The sequence below is a fragment of the Emydura macquarii genome, unplaced genomic scaffold, assembly GCF_026122565.2.
Source record: "Emydura macquarii macquarii isolate MOO-44397 ecotype Brisbane River unplaced genomic scaffold, CSIRO-AGI_Emac_v2 contig_318, whole genome shotgun sequence".
Classification (NCBI taxonomy): Eukaryota; Metazoa; Chordata; order Testudines; family Chelidae; genus Emydura; species Emydura macquarii.
In genome coordinates this window covers 11,843,448-11,857,376 of record NW_027130455.1, presented here as the reverse complement: position 1 = coordinate 11,857,376, position 13,929 = coordinate 11,843,448, and the positions used below count along the sequence as shown (strand labels likewise).

At 40.8% G+C, this 13,929-nt stretch overlaps 1 protein-coding gene across 2 annotated transcripts in view; it reads left to right on the top strand.

Annotated features, from left to right (window-relative positions):
* TMEM135 (transmembrane protein 135) overlaps nucleotides 1–11,577 on the top strand; it is a 317,684-nt gene extending 306,107 nt beyond the window's left edge. For both annotated transcript variants that reach the window (XM_067568561.1, XM_067568567.1), the window contains 4 exons: nucleotides 3,075–3,151; nucleotides 6,003–6,101; nucleotides 7,340–7,407; nucleotides 9,302–11,577. In XM_067568561.1, the coding sequence (XP_067424662.1) occupies nucleotides 3,075–3,151; nucleotides 6,003–6,101; nucleotides 7,340–7,407; nucleotides 9,302–9,434 (377 nt within the window). In that variant the 3' untranslated portion in view covers nucleotides 9,435–11,577. The remainder of the gene's footprint in view (nucleotides 1–3,074; nucleotides 3,152–6,002; nucleotides 6,102–7,339; nucleotides 7,408–9,301) is intronic.
* The last annotated feature ends 2,352 nt before the right edge of the window (nucleotides 11,578–13,929 follow it).

Sequence of the window (13,929 nt, the reverse complement as noted above, 5' to 3'; positions counted from 1 at the left end):
GAGGTAAAGTTGCTCCTAAGGGTGGGATTTATAGTATGCCACAACCATTATCAGTTCTCGGTGCTACCTTTCGGCCTTCGGTGGGTCTGAGGTTATCCATAAAGTGCATGGCAGTGATGTTGGCTTCCCTCAGGAAAGAAGGGGTACAGGTTTACCCGTACCTGGATGATTGGCTGATCAAGTATCCTTCCAGGAAACTTGTGGAAGTGCAAATAAAGCTTGTTCAGTCTACTTTCTGGAATCCAGGGCTCCTGATAAATGAACAAAAGTCAACTTTTTCACTGGTCCAGAGGATGGGGTTTATACGGGTGGTCCTCAACTCGACCCAGGCCAGAGCCTCCCTCCTGGAGAATCGTTTCAGTACCATCAACGCCCTCATAAATAGTCTGACAACCTTTTCCATCAGCACAGAAATGAACTGCCCGAAACTTCTGGGATACATGGCCTCTTGTACTTACATGGTGCAGCATGTGCAACTCAGACTGAGACCCCTCTAATTTTGGCTGATATTGGTATATATACCAGGCCATCACCCATTAGACCAAGTGATCACAATCCCACCTGCAATGATTCTCACCCTGTGGTGGTGGCTGGACCGGGACACAGTGATCTGGGGCATCCTTTAAGAGGCCCATCCCTTCGATGTCGCTGGTCACCGATGCCTCAGACATTGGATGGGGAGCCCACTTGGAGTCCCTCCAGACTCATGGTCTATGGTCAACAGAGGAACTGACCCTGCACATCAATGTCAGAGAGTTAAGAGCAGTACGCTAAGCTTGCCAAGCATTTCAGTACCACTCATGGGGCAAGTGCATCTCCATACTCACTGACAATACAACGACAATGTTCTACATAAACAAACAGGGCGGAGCTCGCTTTTCACCCTTGTGCCAGGAAGTGTTGAGACTATGTGATTACTGCATAGCCCAGTCCATTCACCTGGAAGCATTTTATCTACCAGGCTCACAGAACAAACTAGAGGATCACTTAAGTAGATCCTTAGTCAACCATCATGAGTGGGACATTCGCCCAGACATCTTGAATGTTATTTTGCAGAAGTGGGGTTTTCCTCAAGTGGATTTGTTTGCAACTAGGCTCAAGAGAAAATGCCCATACTGGGAGCACAGCCTGGGCTCCCTCTCTGATGCCTTTCTCCTTCCCTGGGGAGGGAGTTTGTTTCATGCCTTCCCTCCCACAGCCTTGGTCCACAAGGTATTGCTCAAAATTAGGAGGGACAAAAGTTGGATGATCCTTATAGCCCCTGCATGGCTGCACCAACACTGATTCACAATCCTGCTGAACCTCTCAGTAGATGAACCTATCAGTCTCCCGATGCTCTCGGACCTGATCTCGCAGGAGCACAGTCGCCTGCTCCACCCAAACCTCATATCCCTGCATCTGACGGCTTGGAAGCTTCATGGCTGAGCGAATCAACCAATTCGCTTACCTGTTTTTTATCCGAAACCTCATGGTAATGCACAAAGCGCATCGTTACACACATTAGACATTAAATGCGCATTGGCCTTCTACATGGTGTGATATAGCGAGGGCAGTAGGAGAGTGCTGGATGGGAGATATGTGCGCCCCAGAATGCTCAGGGCTCTGTTCTCTGCGGACTAACTCAGAGCCATTAGGGGGCAATTAGGAGCAGCTGGGGCCAATTAAGGACCAGCCAGGTGCTTCATAAAAGCCCTCTGCTCCAAACAGTCAGCGTGTGAGCTGGAGGAGTGGGTGTGCCGTGCTGTGTTATGATAGGAGTGCTGAGCTGTGCAGAGGAACAGACTGGAGAGCAGAGTTCTGTGGAGGAATAGCTCAGAGGAAGGTACCAGGCTCAAGAAGCCAGAAAAACTGAAGGAGGGGGAAATTTAGCCCAGGGGAAGACTGTGCAGTTTGAAAAACAGTGCCAGCAGCACATAGCTGCTCCTCATAGGGCCCCTGGGGTGGGCCCGGGTCCCTACGCCCTCCTTGGGGGAAGACGGGGTGACTAGAGACGCCCTGGCCCACTATAAACAGTGCAAGCGTGAGACCCACTCGAGGGGAGCAGCCATCGGCCACAATGGATAGGACAAAATCCTTTAGAAAAACATCAAGACTCTTCGTATCAATAGCAGAACGATTCAAGAGAGAGACTATATCTAAACAGAGACTTTCCAAGTGGATAAAAGACTGCATTCATTTATGTTACACCCTAAAGAATGTGCAATCCCCACAAGGGACCAGAACGCACTCCACCAGAGGAATTACAGCATCCATAGCCTTCCTTAAGACCCATACCTGACACATATAAAGCGGCTACATGGGCCTCTGTACATACATTTACCAAACGTTACGCTATTGACCACGCTTGCAGGTCAGATGCAACCTTAGGCCTAATTGTGCTGTTATCCATAGATCACAACAACTTGGAAATTCCCTCCGCCAAATAAGGGACACTGCCCCATAGTCACCTGGAGTGAAGCACCCACAGGGACACACATCTCAAAGAACCTCAGCTACTGCACAAGGTAAGTAACCTTCTCATCGATGCAGACTTTGGACAAGTGGTCCTCCAGTCCCTATCAAAACGAAACTCCGATCCCACCTCCTGACTAACGGCTTGGGAATGGAATGGACATGAGCAAGCACTTGAAGAAAAATGGTTACTAACCTTTCCCTAACTGTTGTTCTTCAAGATGTGTTGCTAATGTCCATTCCAAAACCCGCCCACCTGCCCCTGTGTTGGAGTTGCTGGCAAGAAGGAACTGAGGGGGCAGCAGCTGCCTATCTACTGCTCCGTAAGGGCGCCACTGCAGGGGGCACCAGAGCCGAACCAGTAGATAGCACTAGGGAAAAGCTTCTGGCGATGGTGCACGCAGTGCATGCACATCTACATTGGAATGGACATGAGCAAGACATCTCAAAGAACAACAGTTATGGAAAGGTTAGTAACCATTTTTTATAACAGATGCTAATAGAGAGAGCCAACGTTTGTGTAATGTCAGAACTGAGTTGGGCTTTACCTAATGCAGCAATAGCAAGGAAATAGTTGAGGCTTTTACCAATAATTTTGTTTTCTAATAATAATTTTGTTGCAGGGTCTCTGGCAGGAGTTTCTATGATGTTTTACAAAAGCACTACTATCTCTATGTATCTGGCTTCCAAACTAGTGGAGGTAAGGTACACTGCTGATTCCAGTGTGTTTCTTCTCAGCTGTTGTAATAGGGTAGAGGAAGAAAACAAATGTTACAAGCTTTCTCCAAAAATGCAAATGTGATCTGAGATTTATGACAGTACTCTATTATATCAAGCATGTGCCCAAGTGATGGCTCAGTCCTGTGGTCTCATTTCCTTTATATCCATCCTTTCCAGAACTAAGTCTAACAGTCTGTTGTCCATTTGTCTGCACATATTTTCCCCATCATCTCCCCCTAATCCCCTTTTTGGTAGCCTCCTGCTGTGTCACCTTTGCAGAATTTCAAATCTAAAAGTTCCAAGAATGTGCGTTTTGTCAATTTGCACCAAAAACACAAATCAAAAACACACAGCCCTTCCCTTCAGATTTATTGCCAAAAGCTACAGCTGACTTCCTGCCTATGTTCCCTGATTTTGGCATTAGCTTAAATTATGAATTATGGTTACTCAAAATAGTTTAGGTTTTAGCAGCTGAAATTGCTTGCCTGTTTGCTTTAACTGATCAAATTCTAACCTGGAAAGTGACCACCAATTACATTACTTTTTTTTTTTTTTTTTGAGGTCTGAAAATCCATTCTTTTACTTCTATGATCTCTTAAAATTAAGGCAGTCTGGAAAAAGTAAAAATGAAGAGTGACTGCTTATACAAACAATGACAACTCAGTCATCATTCGTACGCACACATTTCTATTCACAGTTCATGAATATGTGAGTTGGGATAGAACAGGGAGATAGTGCTTTGGAGTGTTGTGTAGGGTGTAGCAAGGTTGTTAAGTTTCACTGTGATTTTTCCCTGAACTCATGAGTTATTGATGGCTCTTCCGCTAGCAGCCCCACTGGAATAAACTGACAGTGCCTGCCCATTACGCCTAGACCCTGAACCACTGCCCCTTCCTTCCAGTGACCTCAAGGACTCCAATCTCTAATACTGTTAATCAAGCTCCTTTTCCAGCAGTGAATTTGCTTTAAAGAAAAGAGAGAGAAATGTGAAGAATAAGATGAAATGTGAAACAAAGAGAAATATGTAACTTGGTCCTACATGTTCCTTACAATCCCGACTCAAATATTGAAGGTGGTTTACGTAATGATATGTCAACACAGCTTAGTCCTACAGAGTTATCCCTGTTGTATTAGTTCTACTTACTTCAGTGCTCCATTTATAATAAAGAAAATGTTATGCTGTATTGCTGATGGTTTTCTCTGGACTTTACTCCGAGACTTTGTGGCTGCAGTGAAAAAAGAAAAATGCTGCATGTTTTTTCCCCCCAGTTTTTAATTCTTTTACCATATTATACAAGCCAAGTGTAACTGACCAAAGAGGCGTGTGCTGCTTGGAAGGTCAAGCTGTGTTCAAGAAAATAAACTTTAAATGTTTTCTCAAAATGAAAAGTATGTGATTTTGAGTTGTTTAAGGGCAGCAAAATACCCACTGTATTTGACAAGTTACTGCTTTGTTTGGCTTTGTTCTTTTTAAAAAGAAGCACATATCATCGCAAACTTTACTTCCTGTAATCTCCAAGACCTAAAGTACCCTTTTAAAATAAGTGAATCCATGCTGTGAAATGTCATCTAGACATTTGGGGTAACATTTTTAAAAGCACCTGGATGAATTAGGGGCCAGAATCACATTTTTAAAAGTGCCTTAGGCACCCAGGAACCAGAAGGCTTGTCTACACATGGGGTAATACACAATGCAGAGGTGGGAGTTAATAAAGCACATTAATGCGTTACGCACTAATTAGTCCAAGTAGACCCTGCTGATGCACATTAAAAGTTCCTTAGTACACTTTAACACACTGCTGTTTAATAAGACCCAGGAGCCTCTGTGTTCTAATCTCAACCTTTACACTTCTTTTGTTGACTTGGATGAGTCATTTCAGCCATCTGCCACAATAGTCACATTTGTAATGTGGGGTTAATAGTTTCTTGACTTTCCTCACAGAGATGTGTGAAGACAAGTTAATGTTCAAATAGCTTTGAAGATGGAAAAAGCTATGTTAATGGTAGGCTTGTAACTATCAATGCACTGACAAACTGCATCTATTTTACATTGTCACTGGTTTGTTTGTAGCCTCCTTCAGAGTGATTGGTGAATGGGCATTTCCATCCCCAGCCTTGTTCCCTCTTACCAACCCCTGGTACAGTGCGATCACTGTCCCTTCTTCTTTCTCTGTCATGTCTGTCTTTATTCTTTCTGCTTGCTCATCAAGATTTTTATTTTCTCTCTTGTAAAGCTATCTATTATATTTTAATTTTAGTTTTGCTTTTTCCTCCCTTGTTTTGTGGCTCCCCATGACATTCCACCATTTTCTACATGCTGCTTGTGGGGTGGGAGGAATGGGAATCTGCTGGTGAATGCCACAGGAACAGTGTACGGAAACTTGGGAAGCCGTATATATGTGAGTTGTTTTTATGGTTAGCTGCATCAGGAACCACTGCAAAAGCAGGGAGAGAAAATGGAGAGCTTTCTCCCTACCTGTAAAGGGTGGGATGGATCTCAGTCCATAGAGCTTTCCTTGTCTCCACTGCTTCTCTTCTCTGCTCTTCTCACGCAGTGAGTCGGCAGCCAACACTGTTGGGAAACATTGTATTAACTTTTGCCATGCACTGAATGTATACTTCACTCCCATGTGAAAAGTCCATCAGCAAATTATAGAATGCCCATGACCTCTCGCAGGCAACGGCTCTTGTGTAGAAAAAATCATATGAATTTCAGTAGCTGTCACAAATTTGGCAGAGGACTTCAGGAATGGGATTAAAACTAAAGACACAGTACATCCCATTTGTCTTTGCTATGATTTATTCAGCATGTGTTTTGTTTGCTTTTATAGACCATGTACTTCAAAGGAATTGAAGCAGGAAAGGTTCCCTATTTTCCTCATGCAGACAGCATCATCTATGCCATTTCCACAGCAATCTGCTTTCAGGCGGTAAGTATTTTGCCTTCTAATAAAAAGCAAAATTCTTTCAACTTATTTCAAATTTTGATTAAATCAATGGGTTGAAATGGCGATTCTGAAATGAAGGAGGAGTTAGTGCAATCGGGTGATTCAAGCATGGAACTGTGCCTCAGTACTCCTAGCTCCTGTTCCTGCGTCTGCCGCACTGATTTTGTACAGTTACTGTGGGAAGATAATTTAGTCTTTCCATGACCATTTATCCATTTGTAATGTAATGTGGGTATCATAAGCAGGTTTTGACTTCTGTGGGGAACAAAACTCTCAAAATATATTCACCCAAAGATGATTAAAAATGCCCTGATTGGCAGAGACTTCACCTGACTTAGTATTTTGCTCCAGGAGACCGACAGTAAGTCTTTGTATTCACCACAGTGTTCTGCTGATTTGGAAATTTCACACTCAAGCAACTTTAACTACAACAGCAGATTTGAAAAATCAGGGGAAACTAACAAGGAAATATCCAGTTTTACAGCCTGGAACAAGCTGCAGTCATCTCTTCTCTTTGCCCTCCTGAATCACCTACTCATCCCCCAGCTTTCTGTCGTGCCTCAAAACCACCCCTCCCTCCGTGTATGCCATGGCTTACTCCATCTCTTTCCTTGCCTTCTCCAGTTTGGCCCTGGCTGTGCTGGTTGAATCTACCTCCTAAGTCTGCTGGAAAGGCCTGGCTGTGTTGACCAAATCACCTTCCACTTTCTGCCACTGCATCCTTCTTCTGAATGCTGCTGTCAGGATCTGGCTCATCTCCCAAGCTTACTTCTGATGTCCAGTCTGAATGCATTTCTGTAGTTTTGATTCTCCAGGAGTGAGAATCTGTTTTCTTCACCCCTTCTTTAGAGTAAATGAAGTTACTTGCCTTCAATTCTTATTCAAAACAACTGTAGTCACCCACTCAGCATTCCCATAAATTGGGATATTTTCTATCTTTGCATCTTAGAGAAATGATGTATTGAGGCATCTCAGGTGACCAGGGCTTCATGTAGCAGAACAGACATGCTACCCTGCTATGTGATAGTCAGAGACTTTAGCTACGGTTCTTTCACTAGTCATCTGTACTTAGCACTAATCCAAGAGCATGGCTCTCTTGTGACTACATATCATTAGAGAGTAAGAATTGCAGGCAGGTCACTTTCATTTTCTTAGTATCTATGTCTGACAATGTTTTAATTACTTACTGGGAGAAATTATGATCAATATTCTGGTTGTAGGCTGTGATGGAAGTTCAGACCCTGAGACCTTCTTACTGGAAATTCCTTTTACGACTGACAAAGGGCAGGTAAGTAACTGAGGTGGTTAGAAATGCTTAGTAGCAGATTTCAGTTTTTAGCTGTGATCTTTAATTCACTTGCTGTCACAAACTACTTTGAGAATTCTGTGTTAGATAAGGTATTAGGTAAATTTGGTAGTGGATATATGTCAATATTATATGAATGTGACTGTCACTTATAAAGCACTTCAAACACTATTGGATCCAAAGTTTGTGAGAAAAACTACTTTTGTATTCTACAGAAATTTTAAGATGTTATTCTAAAGTGAGTTTCTACCTAAACATGAGGCTGTTTAACAGGGGTCTTTGGAGAGCATCTTGGTCGAAAAACAGTTGTGCAGTTTCAGAATTTCAGAACTGATTCTGCTGTGCAAGCTTTGAAATTGACCCATCGTCTGTTTTTCAGGAAAATATCCCTGTAATTCTTATCTTTTTTTAAATCAAAATCATGCTCAAAGTTGTCAAACTTTGTCATTTACCAAAAGGGCAGATTTCCAAAAATCACATTTAAAATCATTATCAAACATTTTCATGTAACTGTAATTTCAAACACAATTTTGGTAAACATTCAATAAAAAGAATGATAGATATATCAAGAATTCTCACAAAATCTTGAAAACTTTGAAGATGTTGACAATTTTTCACAAAAAGCTCCTTTTCTGAAAAAAGGCCATATTTTTGGTTGGCAGGTACGTTTCTTATGAAAATTTTTGATCCATTATAAAGAGAAACGTTTTTAGATTCTTGTTTTATTCTGTATTAGCACTGGAAATCTATAATATTCTTTTTTTATTTTTTTTATATTGATTTTTTTTTGTCTGAAATAGATGTATTGTTACATATATTTAGAGTAAAATATAAACCGTTGTATTCATGACAGTTCAGCAGAACATGGCACCCAATACTAGACGAATCACTTTACAAGCAGTCTAAAAGCAGACCGACCAAAATGGGAAGAATTATATAAGTTCATAATTCACCAAACTGAACGCGGATATCTTAATAATGTGCAAAATGGCACAAAAGGACAATATGTCAATATGAAAATCACACTTCTTCCTGAATTTTTTCCCCCTAAGCTTTCTGTAACTGAAAGAAATTACAAGGAGAAAGTTGCATGTTTTTCACTTTGTTTTGTGCATTTGACACTACTTTTTTATGTAATCTGTTTGACTTTTTTTGCTGTGTAGACAGTCATTTTCTCCTATTGCTCGTGTGGGTCTTTCACAGCAACAGGGAAGGAAAACATCTTAAAAATAAGAAAACACGGTTGTATATCTATTAAAATTGTGAGGGGAACTCAGAAAATCGTGTAGACAATTGTGCTTTTGTTCATCCTGGGGGAAAAATTGGGGTTTTTTTAAGAAGAAGTAGTGAAATGTATTAAATAAAACACTAATCACATCTTAAGTGATTCACTTCAGAAGCATTGTATTGTTCAAACATAAAAAGGCATCCATGTTGTCCAAAATGAAATGTTTGCAATTCTCGAACTAAACATAAGACAATAACCAAGTCCCCATTTTAGGTACTAGTTAGCATTACCTATCTCATGTTTCTGCCCGTAGCATCTAATACAGTTTTTACAGCTTACTTGCTGTTTGTAAAAGCTTTTAGCGCCCAACCTGTTGAAAAAATCAATCAATCGAATCCAAATACAGTTAATGTTCTTTAAAGATCTGATTGCAAACTTAAGGCCATATCCGACAGGTCTTATTCTGCTTGACTAAACTCGTATCAACTTTAACCAGTATTTTGCCTGTATAAGACGTGGAGGTTCAAGCCCATATTTCAAAGATATGGACAATATTTCATCATTACAACACAGATTAACTTAAAAGTAATTTTATTTATAATTAAATGGAGAAAGTGTCCACTTTATCATGAGTATTTTCTATTTCAGGTTTGCTGTCATGAATAGACGTGTTTTAGATGTATTTGGCACTGAAGCATCTAAGAACTTCAAGAATTTCATACCTAAACTTGACGCAAGATATACTTCTGTACCACCGGAGCTACCAATTGAACTGTCTTGAAAAATGCTACTTTATCTTTTGATTAAATGTGATCACCATTTTGTCTTGAAGAGTTAATTAACTTAACAGTCAAATAGATGGAAGAGGACTTGTGCTCCACTTCAGTATTATTTCAATGAGAAATGCTTTTTACCAATCAGAAATACTGAAGCTTTGTAGGAAGATGTGGCTTAATAATTAAGCCCTTTCCATAGCCAGAAAATGTTTCTGGATCACTTTAGTTGGTTCACAATATGGTAGATTCTTGACAGAATTAAATCAATGAGTAATATATATATAGAAAAGAGAATTAAAATACACCTATGACATAAATATACTTTAAAATAACATTTTCAGAAACTCTTTAGCTCATTCCAGTAAAATATTTCTTGGTAAAACTAAGAATGTTTCCAAAATTAGAAAGGATGGTTTAAGTCCAAAGTTTTACCTTATCTTAAAACTGTTACAATCTGGTTAGAAATGTCCCCTGAATTCCTTAAAAATCCACCAGTCTATCAATGAAAGTTTTAAAAATAACCAATAGCCACTCTTTATTCAAGACTACACTAATTTCTACCCAGTTGTGGCTACAATAACAGCCATCCTACCACGAAAAGAGCACTGGTTAGCCAGTGTTACACATACTCCAGAGCTGTCATTCCATTGATGTAGATGACAAACAAGGGAATGTAAAAAGCCAGGTGTCAGCAACTTGTGCTTCTTAAGAAACAATAGTGTGTGGAAGTTAATATTTGCCAAATGGAAAATGACAAGACAATGAGAGGAAGAAATGTAATGGTTGAGCTTCTGAGAGAGTATCGCAAACAGTAGTCAGGTTAAAATACAAACACACACACTAAAATTAAATAAATTTTACAAAAAAGACTTGACAAGTATCCCTTTAGATGAAATCTACTTGATTTAAGCATCAATACTAAATTTTATTCCAATGGCCTTCAAAAGGGATCAAACTCCTAAAGTTCAACAATAGTAGCAAAACAGTTTTACTTGACACATTCATTAGTTTTCTTCATATTCAGTTGTTCCTGTTAATCAATGCAGAATGCTTTTCCCTTGATATAGCAGACAGTCAATTCCATGAAGTTTAATATGGTACATAATACAAATAAATATCTGCTGAAAATCACTTTTCTTTCTTTCTCTATATATTTTTACAGATGACATTTCACCTTGGTGTTCTAAAGTGAAATCTTGACATGCTAATTCCATTATTACTTTTGTTGTTTATAGATAGTTCAGGGCAGCCATTGCTGAATTATGATCAGAGTCTCCTCGCTTTTCAGGGAAAATATGAGCTTTACTTGCATTCAATTAAAAAGATCAGACAGTTAAACTTCCTGTGAATGGGAAGTACGGATTTTTTTGATTTTTTTAAAAAATCTGATTTATTTGCTGGAAGCTTTTGCCGCACATTATAAAATAACTACTTAGTGAAACCTATATCATAATAATAATTCTGTCCCAGTCTTAAGACATTTCAGATCCCATTTGTCTAATGTCATATAGACTAACATTAACATCAGACTTAACAAAATTGTCATTAAAATGTACCAGCCCATGTACAAAACCTGCTTGTTCATCCTTTGCCATAACAATGATCATCAATTACTGATGGTCCCTTGTCAAAATAACAATGCATGCCCTAACTTGAGTGAGTGAGTAAAGTTTTGCAAGCTAGATTTGTATGTAATATCTTATTTGCTTGCAATGGTAAACTAAAATTGCTCAAATATAAAGAAATAAAAATCAACTAGGCTCTGGCAGGATTGTAGAAGGAATGTTGGAAGGACAGTTTTTCCATTAGCACTTCTAAAATATGTGACCTTCAGAAGTCTGTATGCTATATATTTTGGCTAACATTTTAGAACTGACGTTTTATACTATCAGGACGTCGTAGAGTGACTGTTCCAATCTCAGACTTCAAAATATTTTACAATTAGTTTAGCTTAGCTTAGTTTAGCTTAGTTTTTCGTTGTTGAAATGAAAATGGTAATAGGTCTCTAAATTTGAGTTAAAACATCTGAGTACTGTGTCTCAATATCTAGATACCAGTTTGGTCCATGTCTTCTTGTTTCCTACATTCACAATCCTTATTTTTAATGGTTGTCATATAATATAAAAATAAAACATTTTAAACCTTAAATTATTTTTATTGGAATCAAGTGGATGGGTAGGGGGAAAACACTCAGTCCTAATGTTTTCCTCCCTGTCAGTGAAATATTTGCTTCTTGAAAAAATTGTAATTTTCTGTTCACTTTTGTTAGTAAAAACCCTGTAGTAAATCCAGTGGTGGTGAATGAATTCTTCATATGACTAAGCTTTGTATGTGTAAACTGCATAACTTTGCAACATAAACCAAATCACAGGACTTTGCTAATATTTCTTTATTTCAAAAAATATTTTGTAGAAAAGTGGCATATGAATATAATCAGTGATGCTCCATATAATAAATGCAAACAACTGTTAATATAATGTTAAGGCTGAACAGTTAAATGCTCGTCAGGAAATGCAAAAGATAAAGTTGAACACGTAACATTAACTCCTCACATATGCATTTCAATATCTAAGGCAATATGACCTTGACTTTAAAGAATGTATCATAATATTTGCAAAGTGGCAGAGTTAAGGTTGCAGCCATACGTGACTTTTGCATTTCCTGATTTCTGAGTGCTTAACTATACAACATTGCATAGCACAGATTCTATAGACTTCCACTTCTTCCAGGGCAGGCTGAGGATAAGGGTGAGTGATGGTTACTACTTGGATCCAGAGGAGTGGAGAAATCTCTGATGACAGTTATATTGCCATTGCAGAGGCAAACAAGGATAGAATTGGCACGGCTTTGTTAGTTACATGTACTGTAGGAATGTTGTAGGTAAAGGCTAGGAACCCCGGTAGAGCACAGATTAGCAACAGAAGGAGAAGAGGATGTGACAAAGGACTGAGCCTAGAGGGATGCCCACAGAGAGAGGGAAGGGGGGAGATGGTTGACCCACCAAACAAGATGACGTAAGAGCAATAAGAGAGGAATCATAGTCACTGCTATGAAGATAGAACCACGAAAGGCAACAGTGGCCAAAATTACAAAAAAGTAGGGAGAAGTTGGTAATGTCAAAAGCCATCAATAGGCCCAAGAGGATAAGGGTGGAGTACAGTCTCTCAGATTTGGCCAGGAAGAGGTCAGTGGAGACTTTAGTGCGAGCAGTTTCAGTGGAAAGTAGAAGGCAGTAGAAGCCAGATTGGAGTGGACCAAGAATGGACTTGGAGGAAAGCAGAGGTGACATGTAACTGTGGATAGTGGGGGGCACAATTGAAAGGTTCTGGGGAGACACATGACCACCCCACACATTGCCTCTGCAGGGAGATAGGGGGCAGCCCAGCCAGCTGCCCTGCTGCTTCCTCCTCCCTCCCCGTGCTGCACGGACACATGGTGAATGTTGCCACCAGGGGGAGCTGCTGCCTCCTCGCTATTGGGCATCCGGGTGAGAAGTGTCCTAAGAAATCGGGGGGGGGAGAGGGATGTGACCCTGCATGTCTCCCCCTCTCGCCCACGTCACCTCTCGAGGAAAGGAACTCCAGACAGCAACTGTAGACAGCATGTTCAGTTAATTTGGAGATGAAGAGAAGAGAGATTGGGTGATAGTTTGAAGGTGAAGGAGTGTCAAGGTTGGGTTAATGGGAGAAGAACCTGAGGAGAGTGGGAGGTTGGGGATAAAAGCAAAAGAAATGGAGAGACTGAGCGGAGGGTGTTAGAAAGTGAGAGATTGGGATCACTTGGGCAGAAAGCGGGGTTGGAGGAGGAGAGAAGGCAGGATATCTCAGCAAGAGGGGAGTGCATTGGGCTTGGTGCGGGGAGAAAGTGAAGAAGAACTCACCCTCCCTAACGAGGCTGCCGGCTTTGTCTTCTGTGCACAGGAGTGTGGGCTACTAAGACAGCAATGATCAGAGTGAAGACTGGCTGAACTTCAGGTACTGTGTCCCAGAACCAGGAGCGTCAGCCCTGGCGTTCATTCAGATGTCCCTGCCAGTCTGCCGATGAAACCCTTCGTGTCCACGGGTGAAGTTGAGCTCTGGACAACGGCCTTTGTCCAGGCCAAGTTTCTTCCCAAGTATGGATAGCAAGAGCTTAGGAAGCTTGTGTGAGAATGTGTCGACCTGGCTTGACATTAAGCACAGATGACCTTTGGTGCTGGTAAGATGGTATCAAAGGCTGCTGTGTCAAGAGTGGACAACAACAGCTCTGCATGGCTGCAGGCCTCTGGATTCCACCAAGGGCTGCCAGAAACCTCAAGGCTCTGTCTGCACTGGAGAGCTTTGGAGAACAGGTGGAGGACTCCCTGCAGAAGGTGAAAGCTGGAGGCTTGCATCTCCAGCAGAATCCCACAGAGTCCCTCCGACAAGGGAGGGAAAGGACAGGAAGGGTTCTACTTGGAAACCAAGTCAGCTGGCCTAACAGAAGTTCTGTATCCTTGCTCAGCCATACTTAGCCCCAACA